We start from the raw sequence: 12,328 nt of genomic DNA, 5'->3' as shown, positions 1-12,328 counted from the left end.
ATGGTTTTGATCAGTCAAGAAATGTGAAAGAAGGTAAATATTGTAAGAATATATCTATTAATTTGCGGAATTCATTGTCCAAAAAAAGGGAAATTTAGGGAATGTGATGGATTGTTCTGGAGGTCGTGAATCAACAAAACATTTTGACGATGTAATTGCTTTAATAGGTCAAGAAATGTGGATATATGGTGATTTCAGGTATCCAAAGGAGTGGTTTAAAATCGACTTACACGTTGAAGTCACGATGAGATCATTTTGACAAAAAAAATTTATCCATCGCTTATGTTTCTGGTGTGAGGTTTCATTCAGTTTTTTTTTCTCCACAATTCTCCGCGTTCATGCGCATCAGAGCATCTGCCTTGCGGCGTGCGCGCGCATCAGAGCATCTGCCTTGCGGCGTGCGCGCGCATTGTAAAAAAAAAAAAAAAAAAAAACATTTGAGTGGAGGTGCGGAAGGAGGCTGTGGCGGGGTAGATAAGTGGCTTGTGGGATGCCAACTAGAGAAACAGACTCAGGAGCGACGATTATTATAACCGCGTTACGGTACACCTAACGCCCCGACACTCAGGTTCCAGCTGCCGGATAGTGGCGATCCATCACGAGAGAAAGTTCCGTTCCCACGAAGCAGCAACGCGTGGGAGTGGGGAGGAAGGCTCGTGTTTGACTGAGGCGAGCCCCCAGTCTGTCTCGTCATGGCAGGTAATTCACTTCACCCGTCCCGCATGTAAACAGTACGAATATGCCGGCGTTTTGGCAACCTCACTCCGGCTGCTCAAGCCCCCTGCCTCGTTGGGCTGCACGACTCTGCGTACGCCCTGTTAGCACTTTAGCTAACGGTAGCTAAACTTAGCCAATGCTAATGCTAACGTTAGCTCGTGGGCAAACTCCAGTGTCATCACGCGTCTGGCCCGTCGCGTTTTGCTACAGCTAACCGGCTAGGCTGCTAACAAAATGAACCATGTAGCCATTTAGCTTTATTACCCGCCTTGGAGCAGCCTTGCAAGCTAAATATTGTACATCGATACTGAGTGCTAACGATAACTTCCCGGGTCTACAGCGAGGGAATATCCGTGGCACCTCCAAACTAATAATTTTAGACATCCGCTCCACTGCCAAATGAATTACAGAAGCGACATTTGACACTAAAAGTAGAAATGATCCGATATACACATGCTATAACTGTCTTGGAGCTAATGTTAGCTCAAACTTTGACATTGACCACATGCTATTGGAGGTTTTGCAGTTTTATCACTTTAATGACGAAACCGGAATATGTGGTGGTGCATCAGGTCCCACTGTCGTGTAACATTTATGTAGCCAAATAGTAACAATTTCACTTGTTATTCGTGAGCTGTTAACTTCACGAGTTCCATTGAAATTGTATAATCACTCTTTTTATGATTTGGTGTAATTTGACCGTTTGTAATAAAAAGGTCACTCAGTAGCCAAATAGTAACAATTTCACTTGTTATTCGTGAGCTGTTAACTTCACGAGTTCAATTGAAATTGTGTAATCACCCTTTTTATGATTTGGTGTAATTTTACCGTTTGTAATAAAAAGGTCACTCATGGTAGATTTTCATTAGTGTATTTGTTCCTTTTGGGCGGGGAAGTGAGACGGATCCACGGGCATACGCATTGCGTTGCGACGATTGGTAATGAGCTGCTCGTCATTGCCCTTTTCTTTTACGTTATAGCAAATTTCTATGTAACCTATCCTTTTGGAAATATCTTGTTTCCCCCTCCCTCTTCTTAGTATATGTGAATATGGCAACTGTGACGACTCATAAATGACCGACTGGTTATTCCCATCACTCTCATCCTATTACACCATTTTTTTCTTGTAAAATAATATAATTGTAGTGGATTTTAATAATTGTTGATGTGCATGAAATTCATTTTTATTTAAAACCCGAAGACATTTAAGAGGTTTTGTGCCCATATACTCCACACGTGGACAAGTAATGGGGGGGAAACGCCACAGTGGTCACTGACAAAACTTGAAACTAATAAAAGTAATAATAAATACAAAAGAAAATTACAGAAAATTAACCAAAGAAAATAAGACATTGTTTTTACATTGTGATTCAACAAAAACCAACTATTATAACACGCATAGACAAAAATGATGGCTCTGCTGTCAGACTCGTATCTGCCGCCTGGTCGACATTGCAAATGGATAACCATTTGAGGCAATTGCAGCAATCAAATATCTGTATCTCTATATTATAGGCCTGTTTTAGTAAAAAAAAAAAAAAAAAGATTCTGTTGGACCACATTCAATTTAAGCATTGTCTGGTTTTCACTGGCTTGTTTTTAGTTTTTTTTTTAAATTATTATTACTTTTGTCAATTTCAAGTTGCAGTATTTCAATGACCATTGTGGGTTCTTCTTTCATTAAATGAGCTGTACAAACAATTTTGTCCATGTGTGTAGATGGCTGCTTGTCTGTTTTGCATTCAATTCAGTGTTTATAACTTTTGCAGGAGCTGGAGGTGACATGCAGTGGTGTTTTTCTCAGGTGAAAGGAGCCATTGACGACGATGTGGCTGAAGGTATGAGCGATAGCAAATTTTATTTTGTTTCATTTTTTCCCCCCATTTCTATTGGTTATCAAGAGTGCACAGCGGTGTAGTGATGCACTTGTAATGGGACAATATAATTGGCCTTGAATGCAACTCATTGTATGCCATTAATTAGTTGATGACTAGCTGGTGGTCCATAACAAGACTGTCCTATTTCAAGATTAGTTATTTTATTTATCGTAGGTAACATATCTAATAAATGCAACAACTGTGCGAAAAGAAGACTGCAGTAAAATAAAAAAAATGGATTTGAGTTGTGGTTTGAATAGCATTCTTAATAGAAATTGTTTGCTGAAAGCAGATATTTCCCTTTTTAACACCAGTTGTAAAAAAAAATAATAGTTAATACACTCAACCCCTGATTGGTAGGAGGGCTGTGTGTGGGTATTGAGGGTAAATAATAAAAAAGTTGGGTTAACAGAAAAAAACATAACCTTAGAATATGTGCAACAAATCTTGATGCTGGCAAACACATTTAATTTTGCTTTAGGGATTCACTTGATATATTGTAATTCACTGGTAATATGGTTTCATATTGTTCCAAAAAATGTTTGCGCAAAAAAGATCTTCCCCATCAGTAGTTTAGTAAGTACTGTATTACGGAAATACTGTATTACGTATTCAACTATAACGATTTGTGATAAAATTATTATGATATCTTATTATAAAAATGCATTTGTACATATTAAGTCCCCCTCTCTATAAATGCCTACTACTCTTTGTTGTTGAGTAAATAAAGACCCCTGGCCACTATTAACAAAATGTGGTATTTATCTTTTTTTATTAATATAATTATTGTGATTTTATGGCCTTTTTTTTGGTTGCAAAATCTCCTTTAATCAAACTAGTCACTCCTATGGTGTATGTATGTTAATGTAGGGTAGTCATTACATGCATATGTAGAGTAACACTCTAAAAGCTTCTTTATACTCGCTCGGGCGGCGACCGCGCTTACGTCACTGCGGCTATCCCGCGCGTAGTTTGCCTTTATACTCGAGTGCAACCCACGCGCACTGTTTTGAAAATGTCTTGCAGTTCTCCTCCAAGTTGGGGGTGTCGCTATGACACCACTGCATTTTATGGCCATTTCCGGTAGCCGTTTTCACTTTACTTTCCGGAACAAAGCAAAAACAATGGCGACCGTGGAACAATGTCTGCTAGAACAAATGGACCTAGATTACCAGATGATACGTTTAATTAGACTGCAAAATCGATCAAGAAGGGGGCAACGTCGGTGGTGTGGAACCAAGGGGAAAGCTGAGTCCGTCATCACAGCATGTGACTAAAACGGACCAATCACAAGAGATTATCTCCGCGTAATTCTGCGCGCGGCGACAATTTGTGCCGTGTGCACGTCAAGTGATGCGTCGGTCACGTGATGCAATGCGGGCGCTGTCAGCCGCGCAAGCACGGGAGTATAAAGAGGCCTTAATGTAGTGCTCTGTACATTACACCTCAGGCAATCTATTTACAAAGACATTCTCATAGACATTCTATAATCCCTTTCTGCTTCACTGGGCAGGAATGGGTTAAGTAACAATGTATGTGAATAGTGGCTTACTCTTATCCCGTCTGCTCTACATCTTTCTGTGGCCTACCCCCAATCTAGTACCTCATGATCCCAGAATGTGCTTCTCTCTTTTATTTTCTAAATCCTTCATACTTGGGTCTCTGGAAGTGGGAATCTGGGGACAGGTTAAGATTAACTGCTTTTAATTTGGCTGTCAAAAAGCCAAGACACTTGTCCTCCATAACAGTGATGCTATCAAATGACTTTTTTTCTTCACCACGTTAATTGTCCTTTTTTGTTTTTGTTTTTTAAATTCAGCCGACATAATCTCCACGGTTGAGTTTAACCACACAGGTGAGCTGCTGGCCACGGGTGACAAAGGTGGGCGTGTGGTCATTTTCCAACAGGAAATAGAGGTACGACTCAAGGAAGTGTTAACACTAATATCCATCCATCCATCCATCCATTTTCTATACCGCTTATCCTCACTAAGGTCGCGGGTATGCTGGAGCCTCTCCCACCTAACTGCGGGCAGGAGGCAGGTTACACAATGAACTGGTTGCCAGCCAATTGCAGGGCACATATAAACAAAGAACCATTCTCACTCACATTCATACCTAAGGGAAATTTAGAGTCTTCAATTAACCTACCGTGCATGTTTTTGGGATGTGGGACGAAACCGGAGTACTTGGAGAAAACCCACGCAGGTACGGGGAGAACATGCAAACTCTACACAGGCGAGGCAGGATTTGAACTCTGTTCCTCAGAACTGTGAGGCAGATGTGCTAACCAGTCACCCACCGTGACGCCCACTAATATCTTTAAGAAAGTGCTTTAGTCTAACTTTTGGCATCAATGTTATATTTTCCTTCGTAATTATTACAAAAACAATTCATATTACCATACTTTCCTGCCTCTTATCCAAGTGTCTTCTTCTGATGTTCATGCAGAATAAGAGTCTGCCTCAGTTTCGGAGCGAGTACAACGTCTATAGCACTTTCCAGAGTCACGAGCCTGAGTTTGACTACTTAAAGAGTTTGGAGATTGAAGAAAAGATTAACAAGATCCGCTGGCTTCCTCAGAAGAATGCTGCTCAGTTCCTCTTGTCAACCAATGGTAAATTAATAATCCAGGAATACTGTTTGATGCATTTTTCTGTGCTACTACATTCTAGTACTTGTGACCACGCCCAGCCAACCACCATTGTAGTGTAGCACCATTGTGCTTTGGAGGAGCTGAATGCTTGAGGAAAATCATTTAGGAACTTTCTTACTGGACAAATTTCTAATGAGCATCCGTCTTCTTGTGCCGTTGTGCAAACAAGTTCATTTTGCACTGTTCGTAACCTCTAAATGTCTGATGTCAGAACCATTGTAAACCAAGTATATTAAAAATAAATAACTAAGCCTCTCAATGGTGCAACAATGAATACTACATGACATATTTGCAATTCAGTGGTAAATATAGTACTGCAACAATAGCTAAACAAACAACTGTTAATTAGTAATTAGCCAAATTTCAGTTTTATCAAGCTCACTAGTTATCCTAGTGAGCAAAAAGAACACAAAAATAAGATGCTGGGAATACTGAACATTCCTGTCACATTCATGTTTTCTTCTGACAATGAAGTGCTGCCTGCGCAAACTTCTACTTAACATCTACTGGTACTCACTTCATAAATGTAATTTCTTATATAGACTTTCATAATAACCTTAGATATACAAAAAATGTCTTGTGACTACCCAAGACTTTAAAATGTAGGTTAAGTATTTAACTGTGCCATATTTTGCTGCTAAATGTCTGCTAACGTGAGCTCTGTATAGTTATAACTGAATCTTTATTATTTTGCAATCAAGCTATGGTAATACGGCTTTAACTAAACTCATATTCTTACAAACATATCAATTATGTTAGTGATTCTGTTCATGTGATGACAATAGTTGCCACAAGGGATTTTTATACCAAGGGACGTTTACCATATTTTGTCTTCGACAGATAAAACCATTAAGTTGTGGAAAATCAGTGAACGAGACAGGAGACCAGAGGGCTATAATCTCAAAGAGGAAGATGGACGCTACAAGGATCCCAACACTATCACCTCACTACGGGTCAGCCCATGAATCATACACACCCTGAGAGCACACGGATGACATTATGCAACAACACAAGAGATCAAAATCTGCCTGCACACGTACACACACTGGTCACTAGGTGCGCTTGCCGAATTGAATGAGAATGAAAGAGCTCCATAGACATTAAAAACCACAAAAATAAGCACCTTTCTGATGGGGCTGCGTGACACCACTTGTGTAATGAACTAATAGCAACGACTTCGAGTTTTTGGGTCAGGCCCTACTTACTGATAATGTGAAGCGGTGGTAGAAGTTCGGCGCATTTGGTCTCTCTCACGTTCTCTCTTCAGCTCTACTGCCCATTGGATTCAGCTGTTGGATATCTTTTGGGGTTGGAGGCTCCACCGTCGTGGCTCTCCTCCATCCTCTGTGCGAACACGAGACAGTTTGACCACTACAATACAACGCACAAATGCATCAAATTGCAGAGAGCTGGCTAATATGTTCAACTTGAAAACAGGATAGTGGTAATGAACCCAGCAACTTCTTTTTACAAGAGCTATCGACTGCTCATTTGAAGTGCATAATCTGTTATGCACCATTCATTTTCTCCCTTTATAACCATAATATCTAAATCTTTAATGGTATTTTTTGCAGCGTGGGATTGTGCATTTTCTTGCTATGCAATTATTTGGCTGTGGAAGACACGGATCTTTTCATCTCATGGCTGAAAATGGTTAGAAACTGCACATATTTTTCAGGGACATTTGGTTACCTTCTATCGCACTGGTTTATTTAAACCCAAAAGATCACTCTGCCACCATCTTGCTCATGTTGGTAGCCTTGTTGGAACAAGGTTTCCATCCACCAACCATCTATAACTCTATCCATTTGGACCAAGTAGCATGGCATTCATCCTTGTGACACTGGTCAGGGTTGGCCAATCAGCTTTATGCATGACTGCAAACCTTTGGAGGGTCCTGCATTGAGAGGTTCTTTCAATTCCAGTAACTCCAGCAGCCTTTATTATCTGCTTGCTGCCCATCAGTGGCTTTTTAAGAACTGCTCTCGAGATGCATTTACCTCACGGAAATGTTTCTTAATATGTCTTTATTTGAAACCGATTCCTTTGCGTTCTAAATCACACAGAAATTTGCAGTACAATGATTTTATTGAAATGTCAACTCGTGGAATAACCTTAAATAATTGTCTTTATTCAGAGGGAGATTGATATCAGATAGGTGAAACATTTATTAAAAATCTTCCCCAGAACTTTTAGTCCTATATGCATAATAATTTTAAACAGTGTGGTGTTGTTTTGCTAAAAAAGTTGAGCACTCAAAGTGGATTTTCAAGTCTTATCATTTAATGTGAATTAAAAAAAATAATAATCCTGATACACTTGCAAGGGGAAGAGTTTACGTTTCATTAAAAATGTGAGTCTGGCCTTTGTCGGATATGGATCATAAAAGATGTCTATCCCTAACCTAACATTTCCATCCAGTTGTTGTTTTACCAAATTGAGTCCATAGAGGGCAGAATTGCTATGGTTTACTTTGGAAAAAAAATAAAAAAATTCCAGATGTTCTTAAGTGCCTGCAGTATCCATTTCTAACCCTTGTTTGTTCACCATATCTCAGGTGCCAGTTTTGATACCCATGGACCTCATGGTGGAAGCTAGTCCACGCAGGGTTTTCGCCAATGCTCATACCTACCACATCAACTCAATATCGGTCAACAGTGACAACGAGACTTACTTGTCTGCTGATGACCTCCGCATTAACCTTTGGCACTTAGAGATCACTGACCGCAGCTTCAGTATCTTTTTCTGTCCGTGTTGGACACTACAGCATTACAGAGATTTATTTATTTTATTATTTACTGTATTTTGCCATTTCACCTGAGATTACACAAACGTCTTATGGTATCAATGTGTAACTGCAAGCATGGTTTGTAGGTCTGTTTACGAAAGTGTTCATGAGAATAGACCTTCTAGTAGTAATGAATGGGGAGTTCATTCAGCACTTTTTGGCCTATTCTGTGGTGATTATGTTTCATTTAAAGCGTTGTCGGACCTCTTGGATGTATGGTTAGATAAACTGACTTCAGTGCAGGGAGATTGTTAAAGAAAGACAGGGAAATGTTTGATGTGTCAAAACGTTGATCGATAGACAGAAATATGGCAAGCAACTAACAAGGTTGAGGCTTAATTTTAAGATTGTCCCAATTTTCTGTTTTAGCTTTCCCCTTTTGTATAAAAAGTGCATATATATTACAGAGAACCCCTGCTATTCGCAGAAGGGCTTTGTCCCTTTAAAAAAAACGCAATTGACACTCCCTAAAGAAAATGTCTAATTGCCTATATTGCTAGTTTAAACACAAACTATGATCACAGAAGAGGTTAATGTAGTTTTTAAACTAGTCTTAAAACATTACCTTTAAAAACAAATAGGTTACAGGTGATTTATTTATTTATTTAGAAAACGGAAATGCACGTGTAACTTAGTTGCTACTCGGCATTCAAAGCTTGTCAGCTTGTACTGTGTTACTTCAACATACTTCCTTGACATAAATTACTACTTATTCCTATTTAGCCAGGACGTTGGCGCCATCTTAGGGCGTTTTAGTTCTTTACAGAAAGACACACACAAACAGGGTTGTTAACTGCCTGATGGTTTGTTATTGTCCTCAATTGATCTGGATCTGGTTATGGCCTTGCCCTTCTGTTTGAAAATTGTGCACACATCATTTAGCATATTAACTGGGCTTGTGGATCCTGTAGAAAGCATGTGTATTCCTCTTAACCAAGCATCTTCCAGATATTGTTGACATCAAACCAGCCAACATGGAGGAGCTAACAGAGGTGATCACAGCGGCCGAGTTCCATCCTCATCAGTGCAACACCTTCGTCTACAGCAGTAGCAAAGGAACCATCCGTCTGTGTGACATGAGGATCTCTGCGCTATGTGACAAGCACTCCAAACGTGAGCAATCTAAACCCATAGTTTAGTTGCCATATGTCCCATTAGCCCCCACCCCCAGATTCAACTCCTTTTCACCATATAGATCAGATCTAAGTAAATTTATGTGCAAAACTGAATGGGTGGCTAGTAATTTGTTCCTATTCACACATGATTCCAATAGGGATAATTAATATCTGTATATTTTAGGGAAAATGTGTGTAAGTGTTCTCTTTAATTTTTGTTTATCGCCAGTTTTTGAAGAGCCAGAAGATCCAAGTAATCGCTCTTTCTTCTCCGAGATTATATCTTCAATCTCAGATGTTAAATTTAGCCACAACGGACGCTACATGATGACCAGGGACTATTTGTCTGTAAAGATTTGGGACTTAAACATGGAGAACAGGCCAGTGGAGACCTATCAGGTGTGTTCTTTAAATAAATGTATTTGCGTGATTGTTTGTAATAAACTTTCATTTAATAGAAATAACCATTAGTGTGGTTAGCTTTACTTGTTTCTTCATTTAGTGTGAAGAGTGTCATCCATCTGATCTGGAATGTCATGTCGAAGGCCATTTCACATTGTTGTAGAAGTTTGCTGTATCGATTCATGGGCACATCAAATATGACCATGCTGTGTCAGTTTCAGAAACAAGATTGTTTAATTGTACCAAACCTTGACACAATATGAACCTCTATTATGAACATTTTTTTTTATTTTTTTTTAAATCAAACTCAGGAGTAGAGAAGCTCTTCCAGCCTCTAACCTGCTCTTCCTTTTCATTCCAGGTTCATGAGCACTTGAGGAGCAAACTGTGCTCGCTTTATGAAAATGATTGCATCTTTGACAAGTTTGAATGTTGCTGGAATGGCAATGACAGGTGATTCAAAAGAACAAAAGAAACTTTTCATTTGGTTTTCACTCAATTTCATGATTGTGTTGATTTTTAATTATCAGTATTGATGACCTACACGTTTGCCTGCACACTAAGTTGCAGCACTTTTTTTTTTTTTTACTGTCTCACCCCCTCCAACAAATATTTGTTTAGCCCTGAATACTAAAAGTCTCGTCATCTTTTCTACATTCTTCTGCCAGTGTGGTGATGACTGGCTCATACAACAATTTCTTCCGGATGTTCGACCGGGGCCAGAGGCGTGACGTCACTTTGGAAGCATCCCGAGAAAACATCAAGCCCATGCAGGTCCTTAAACCCCGCAAGGTATGCGTAGGGGGCAAGCGCAAGAAGGATGAGATCAGCGTAGACAGTTTGGACTTCAACAAGAAGATCCTTCACACTGCCTGGCATCCCCAGGACAACATCATTGCGGTAGCAACGACCAACAACCTCTACATATTCCAGGATAAAGTCAATTAATGTGCGCAAGATCTGGTGTGTGTGCGTGTACGTGTGAGAGAGAGAGATGTCGTGATGCACCACTGCCGCCTCGCGGCCTCAGCCAGGGTGGGTCATGGTAAAGCTGACAACCAGCATCCCCTGTTCGTCGCTACTGGGTGTGACCAGCCTTTGTTCCCGATGGAGATGGAGGAAGCCTCGCTTTTCGTCATCATCAACCTGTCTGTGACGGTGACACCTGCCTTTGTGTTGCAGTGATGTGCCATTTAGTTTTTTATTTTTGATTTATTTTTTTTGCCCGCCCACCTACCTCTCTTGGGGTAATGTGAATGCAATGGTTTAATATCCAACATTTTTGGAGTACAAATTTATTTTTATAATCTCCCTTGGTTCTGTGAAATTTTTTATTAGTATGTCCCTCATTGTTCTGTGCCATTGTAGTGTTTAGTATTCTAAGAAAAAAATGCCAGTCTCTCATTTCTTTTTTTTAATGTGTGCATACATTATTTTATGAAGTCATCTGTAATGCTGTCATAGTATTATTTAAATCTCTATAAATATCTCCATTAAATGTATGCATACTTGCTAGTCACAAAGGTATGCTCAGAGATTGTGACAAAGGCATAGCTCTGGGCTTCTTGAGTCTACTTACTGTCTTGGTTAATCGGGTTTTGAATGACCAATATTATTCCAAAAATATTTATGTTCAAGTTTGGTCTGTGGCTTGTGCTGAACAAAAGCAACGTAAGAGTTGATTCAAACATAAGGGTTAACTATTTGACAAAAAAGTCCATATGGCACCAGAATTATTGCGTCCTTTATTGTAACAGTTTTTAACTGGACCTTTAGCATTTTAACCATGGGGTAATCTCAAGCGTTTTCTTCCTATTGTGTACCACAGATCAGAAGAATTACTTCCTAAGGGAATTGTTTGCTTTGACACTGGACCTGCTCCAATTAAAGTTCTTCTATGTGTGTTTTTTTTAGGCAAATGTATGAAACATTTTTATTTGAGGCATTTCATTGCATCCTGTTAATTCAAATTCAAACATTACTGCTACTATATGTGCTGGTGCAATGAGCCGCAAAAGAACTGAAGTGTTGTCTCCACACCTACAAACGTGGACCAGTTAGACTATTTGATGCCTCTTATCAATGTGCGACTACAGTTTGAATCTATGGCGGTGACCGTAATAAAGGAACTACTTTTTTTGCACACGATTGTTTTTATGAGGCACCTCATGAGTAGGTCTTTGTCATGGGACATGGTGTCGGTGTTAAATGTCATACAAGTTTCTAAATTCTCGCAGTGGTGGGCAAACTTTAGTGTATAAGGGCCATGTTTTATTTTAAAAACTGACATTTGCTGGGTTTAAAAAAGAAGTAAAAATGTCAAATAAAATAATTGCTCATTTTAAAATTTTATTTATAGTAAGTAATTTGGAGAAATTAATACAGATGTATATGTTAAAATTGCTTTACAAATATTTCGTTTATAATCAGTTGAAGAATTTGATCAGATACGTTCACTAAAAACAAACTTGTTTTAACCGATTTCAGAAAAATGGCAACATTTATGCAACAAATGTTACAGGACTCTTGACGTAAATGTAGCAGATGTAACGTTAGGTCATGTTTTCTCTTCTATAGAAGCCGAGTGAGAACGTGAACTTTTATCATTGGAATCAGCAGGATGTTGAAACCACATTTCTGTTGTCTCCGTGTACGTGAGCACACGCACGCTTACCATGGACGCCGAGTTACAGCTCATGATCAAAAATAACTTTTATTCCTTATTAAAGCTACTACACAACGCAGACTTACTTCTCGAATGAGTTTAATTAAT

The 12,328-nt window shown here is 39.3% G+C and overlaps 1 protein-coding gene across 3 annotated transcripts; it reads left to right on the top strand.

The window, feature by feature from the left end:
• The first annotated feature begins 431 nt into the window (after positions 1–431).
• On the top strand, positions 432–11,698 carry LOC133489878 (serine/threonine-protein phosphatase 2A 55 kDa regulatory subunit B alpha isoform). Of its 3 annotated transcripts, XM_061799097.1 has the most exons (10): positions 432–699; positions 2,487–2,555; positions 4,414–4,511; positions 5,046–5,211; positions 6,091–6,203; positions 7,808–7,985; positions 8,987–9,151; positions 9,383–9,552; positions 9,917–10,008; positions 10,224–11,698. In XM_061799097.1, exons 1-10 carry the CDS (start codon positions 693–695, stop codon positions 10,501–10,503), a joined length of 1,338 nt encoding a protein of 445 aa, XP_061655081.1. In that variant the 5' UTR covers positions 432–692; the 3' UTR covers positions 10,504–11,698. The 3 variants fall into 3 exon arrangements, with proteins under 3 accessions (XP_061655081.1, XP_061655082.1, XP_061655083.1); XM_061799098.1 differs by lacking the exons at positions 432–699; positions 2,487–2,555; positions 4,414–4,511; positions 5,046–5,211; positions 6,091–6,203 and adding exons at positions 6,254–6,694; positions 6,825–6,903; XM_061799099.1 differs by lacking the exons at positions 432–699; positions 2,487–2,555; positions 4,414–4,511; positions 5,046–5,211; positions 6,091–6,203 and adding an exon at positions 6,820–6,903.
• The last annotated feature ends 630 nt before the right edge of the window (positions 11,699–12,328 follow it).

Source organism: Phyllopteryx taeniolatus, chromosome 15 (genome assembly GCF_024500385.1).
Source record: "Phyllopteryx taeniolatus isolate TA_2022b chromosome 15, UOR_Ptae_1.2, whole genome shotgun sequence".
NCBI classification, from domain to species: Eukaryota; Metazoa; Chordata; class Actinopteri; order Syngnathiformes; family Syngnathidae; genus Phyllopteryx; species Phyllopteryx taeniolatus.
Note: the sequence above shows the minus strand (reverse complement) of the source record. Positions and strands in the feature narration are given on the sequence as shown.

Excerpts from the sequence above, each read along its gene's own strand:
- LOC133489878 (XM_061799097.1), top strand. Across the intron at positions 6,204-7,807 it reads ACACTATCACCTCACTACGG|GTGCCAGTTTTGATACCCAT; the intron begins GTCAGCCCATGA and ends ACCATATCTCAG. Across the intron at positions 9,152-9,382 it reads ATGTGACAAGCACTCCAAAC|TTTTTGAAGAGCCAGAAGAT; the intron begins GTGAGCAATCTA and ends GTTTATCGCCAG.